At 32.5% G+C, this 5,000-nt stretch overlaps 1 protein-coding gene across 1 annotated transcript in view; it reads left to right on the forward strand.

The window, feature by feature from the left end:
• Window positions 1-4,048, forward strand: part of LOC125040014 (kinesin heavy chain-like) — a 184,285-nt gene extending 180,237 nt beyond the window's left edge. Inside the window, 2 exon segments of the mRNA XM_047634422.1 lie at window positions 227-334; window positions 1,374-4,048. Of these exon segments, the coding sequence (XP_047490378.1) occupies window positions 227-334; window positions 1,374-1,387 (122 nt within the window). The 3' untranslated portion in view covers window positions 1,388-4,048.
• The last annotated feature ends 952 nt before the right edge of the window (window positions 4,049-5,000 follow it).

Below are 5,000 nucleotides of genomic sequence, written 5' to 3' on the forward strand. Positions count from 1 at the left end.
ATATATATATATATATATATATATATATGTGTGTGTGTGTGTGTGTGTGTGTGTGTGTGTGTGTATAGTATAGTATAATATAATATAATATAATATAATATACACGCAAACACACACACTATACGATTCCACCATATTTAAAATTCCTATAACCACATAGCTCTATATTCCTTAGTTTTGACAAATTCGACCTGTTTTCTAACAACCCGTATTCTCTCCCGCACAGCCAAGCCCATCAGAACCGGCCAGGCCAACCTCCTCTCTCGTCCGGGCGCCCTAGGCATGATGGGCAGGACTCCCCCGCCCAACCCACAGCAACTTCGCCCCTATGTCGGTACGTATGGGTAGGGGGTGGGTATGGGTGTGGGTGTGGGTAGGGTTTGGGTTGGGTGTGGGTTGGGTGTGGGTGTGGGTTGGGTATGGGTAAGGGTTGGGTGTGGTTTGGGTGTGGGTGTGGGTAGGGTGTGGGTATGGGTAAGGGTGTGGGTAAGGTGTGGGTTGGTGTGGGTATGGGTTCGGGTGTGAGTCTGAGTGTAAGCGTGGATGTGAGTGTGAGTGTGGGTATCGGCATGGATGTGGGTTGGGTGTAAGCGGGGGTATGGGTTATGTGTGGGTATGTGTGTATGTGTGTGTGTTGGGTGTGAGTGTGAGTTGGGTGTGAGTATGGGCATGGCCTTGGGTTTGTAAGATGAGATGAGGTTGAGTGGGTGTCCGTGTGGATATATGAGTTCAAATTGGGTAACGGTTGTTGTGGGTTGGATATATATATGTGTGTGTGTGTGTGTGTGAGTGTGCGTGTGTGTGTGTAATTGTTTCATTGCTTAACATAGTCATAAACATCGGTCTGTATAATAGATTTCCCAGCATTATTTCCAGCATTTAATTGTATCAGAATATCTTTCCATTTAAATGACTATTCTTGCTTGAGTTTTCAATCTTTAAATTTTGCAATGTAATGTTGGAGTTTTCCGTCTGCCCCTGTTCACTAATGTTTGAAATTTCTTACACGTGTCTTTGTTTAGGTTCTGGTTGCTATATATGTATCCCCTTTTCCACCCAAATGTATATACATTTTCCCCTAATACTGTATTATAATTTCATACCAAAATTCGCTTATTCTCCCAAATTATTCACTTATTCTCCCCATTCCATGAAAAAGTTACACATATATCCCCACATCCTTCACCAAAACTTCAATTAATTTACCCAAATCTAACACCAAAATTTACCCACGTTTCCCCTAATCTTCCCCCACGAATTTCCTCGCTACAGTCTTTAACCGTAATGCTTCTTATAGACATTATTTTCTAGATTTCCAAGTTTACCCAAATATTTCTCTCTAACGCGAATCTTCCTCCCATTTCCCCTTCCAGCCACGAGCAGTTAAGACAAGCAACAAGACTAAAGGATGGGAGAGATAAAGAGCGATAAAAAGTGATGTGAACCTAAGAATACAAGACGAGCCCTTGTGGTTTCACCCTCAACCCCACGGCTTTAGGTATCTGAAGTGTGTGCGTGGGTTCTGAAAACAGGTCAGATCATGTGCATTATGACTGACACACACACCCAAAAAAATACCAAAACACGAATAAAATGTCTAATAAAAAAAACTAACAAAAAAAATGTTTAAAAATGAGAAAGTAAAAAATCTACAAAAAAAAAAAAAATAATAATAAAATAAAGATTATGATTTTGATTTTCAGTGATGATTTCAAAATTTCTTTCTTCCCCCTCCCTTTCCCCCCCCCCCCCCTCGCTACTCATTCCTACCCCCCCCCCCCCTCCCACCGCCGTCACATACTCTTTACCTACGTGCCTATTAATTTCCCCCACTCTTACCCCTCTTAACCAAGCTAGTGACCCACACCCCTACCCCCCTTTAAAAAAAAAAAAATCTATGTTTTTGACCCATTCTTTTATGTATGGTAATAATAGCACCCTGAACTGTGATTTATCTAGTACCTTTTGTAGCACTGCATAGGCTGTTTTTTCTCCAAAGACACATTGGTAATACTGTATGTCCTTTTTTATCATTTTATTTTTTTAATCTCATATTTTTCCTTCCTCCTCATGTATAGACTCTCGTATAAGGATAATTTCCTGTCGGTGATACTGTATTCCTTATTGTTTATACATATATATGGATATATTTAAGACTATTTACCAAACCAGTGATTTTATGTCTACTCATGGAATTAATATAGTCATTTACTATAGCTATCCTTAATGGTTATGATTTGCTACTAAACATATGCACGACTGTACTTTAATTAGCTGATAAGTGGTCCTTGGTCAATATTTGTTAATGTTCGGATGATAGAAAAGGTAACTTATATCGAAAATGATGATGATGATAATGATGATGAATAATGAATGGAAGTGTGAATCCTGATAATTCAGAGGAAAATGATGATGATGATGATAAAAATAATGATGAAATATAAATAATGATAATGAAAACTTGGAAATGAATAGAAATATAAAGGAATTTATCCACTGCATGATCCATGACTATCTGCAATATTTTTTTTTTTTTTTTTTTTTTTTCTTTTTTTTGTCTCTCTCTTCAAAGTTTTTTATTGCAGGATCAAAAGACGAGGAAATCAAAGGAATGAATATAAGCAGATGTCCAGATATGAATGTAATAAAATAAAACACACAAAGACAAGTTATTGTTGTCATCCTTTCTTAACACATACGTCGGACTTTCTTTGTTGTTGTTGTTATTGTCGTTGTCAAAGGTAAAGAGAAAAGGAGGAAAATATGTAGGTATTTCTGTCTTCATTTCGTCCATCCGGAAAATGAATAAAAAAAAAAAAAAAAAAATTGCACCGATGTATGACATTTTGTATATTTTTTCTAGCAATTAGAAACAATTGTATACATTTCTCATTAATTAAAAAATACATTTATCATTTCATTCATGTCATAATTAACTTACAAAGGAAATGTTATAGTGCGTTTTAACATGACGCAGATAACGATGCTTTTGTTTTTAGCCTCTTATCATTATTGTTAATTAAACCATAAAATCTAACTGTATTTGGCCTTCATTCAGAAATGAGTGATATATCAAAATAATCAAAATATCTTTGATCTTTTGTAGCAGAAGTTTTCGTTTTTGTCTAAATTTTATCCTTCGTAAAATATTTTAGAGATTGGAGAGACGTAAGGAAGTGAAAAGATTAAAGATAATAAAGATTTGATTCCGAATCATTAATCGAGAATTTAAATTAAATAGTAGAATTGAATGAATTGATAATGAACTGATGCTACTTGAGACTAAGATATATATATATGGAGAAGGTAGGGAGAGGAGAATTTAATTTTTTCCTAATGTTTATTCACCTTTCTTTTATATAGAGATTATCTTTAAGTCATATTTATTTTCTTATATTTATATCAGTGTAGAATCGAATTAGTTTTTTTTTATATAATGTGTATAGTTCGTATAGGTTTTTTTAATTATTATTATATATCGGTCTATTGTTTAAATAGAAGTTGCGTTCCATTCGGTTTTGCAAGATTGCAAAAAAAATGTATATTTATTAATATCTTTTTTCCTTCCTTTTCCTTTTTCTTTAATTTTCTTTTTCTTTTCTCTTCTTTTAAATGTTTCATAATTGTTTTCTTTCTTTTTTTGTTAAGAATAGCAATTGTTACGCTTATTTGTTTATTTATTCGCTTTAAATGTTTCATTCACTTTTTTCTGTCTTTTTTATATTTAATTACCGTTTCGTACATTAAGTTTCGTTTATCAGTATTCTTCTAGTTTCAATTCCCATTTTCTTTATTTCATTCGGGTTCCTGTTTTCTTTGAAATTCATTACCCGTTTTCTTTGAGTTTTATTTTCCGTTTTCTATTGAGTATTATCCAGGTTTCCGTTTTCTTTGAACACAAGCCGGAGTCTCTGCTTTTCCTTTGAGAAAAACGGAGTTACTTCCTTAAGACTTGGTTAGCGATAAATAGAAATTTAATTTCTCTCTATGTCTAAATATTAAGTGAATAAAAAAAATAAATAAAAATGTAACAAGTTTCTTTATTATATGTGTGTGTTTTTGTAAATACTTATATTCATATATTTATACATAATTGCTAATGTATTGATTGCACTCTCAGAAGAAGAAGAAAAAATATAAATTGATGGTAAAAAAAAACAAAAAAAACAACAACAACAGAAATTGGAAAAAAAAATTATATTTCTTCAGGGGGGGGGGGTGTTGAGGGAGGGAGGGGGGGAAGGCAAAAATAGAATTTCGTGATAATTCATTCTGTTTCATATCAATTCTATTTAATCAAGGGTTGATGAGTGCTTTGGAAAAAGAAGGAAAAAAAAAAAAAAAAAAAAAAAGGGGGGGATTTAGTTTATGAAATACGTTTGTAAAAACAGAAAAAAGAATTGGGATTATAGTCATTTTTTAAATAGCATTAACACCGATAATGTTGTGTTAGCTGATTCTGCATAGGATTATTAGCTGTATAATATAATGAGGCTTTATATATTAAAAAAAAAAAAAAAAAAAAACAATCGTAACTAAAAATAATATATTGTCTCCTTTTTATATTCTGTAGGATTTTCTGGGAGGATATCTGAGTAAATTTTTATAATGAGGTTACCTGTAATTTCCGAAAGTTACGATTTGTTTTAATGGAAAAGAAAGTATTTAAAACAGTTTGTAAAATTTTAAAGTTTTAAAGGTACATTTTTTTTCTGTAAGAAATGGTAGAACAAAAAAAAAAAAAAAAAATGTTTGCCATGTTGCAGATGTAAATATATATCAACATTTGGATGTGTTGACCAACTTTTCAGATAAGAAATAGAACTTAAATTGCTTTTCGATTCAAAAAGGAAAAACAAAAAAAAAAAAATAGGTTTTTCTTTCTCTTTTTTTCTCCTTATTCATTTTTCAACACAAAGTCATTTTTGAGATAAATATGAATGTTTTTTTTATTTTTCCTAGGGACGTTTTTTACCCAATGAAGTCATATTGAAGAAAGA

This window comes from Penaeus chinensis, chromosome 28, assembly GCF_019202785.1.
Source record: "Penaeus chinensis breed Huanghai No. 1 chromosome 28, ASM1920278v2, whole genome shotgun sequence".
Lineage (NCBI taxonomy): Eukaryota > Metazoa > Arthropoda > Malacostraca > Decapoda > Penaeidae > Penaeus > Penaeus chinensis.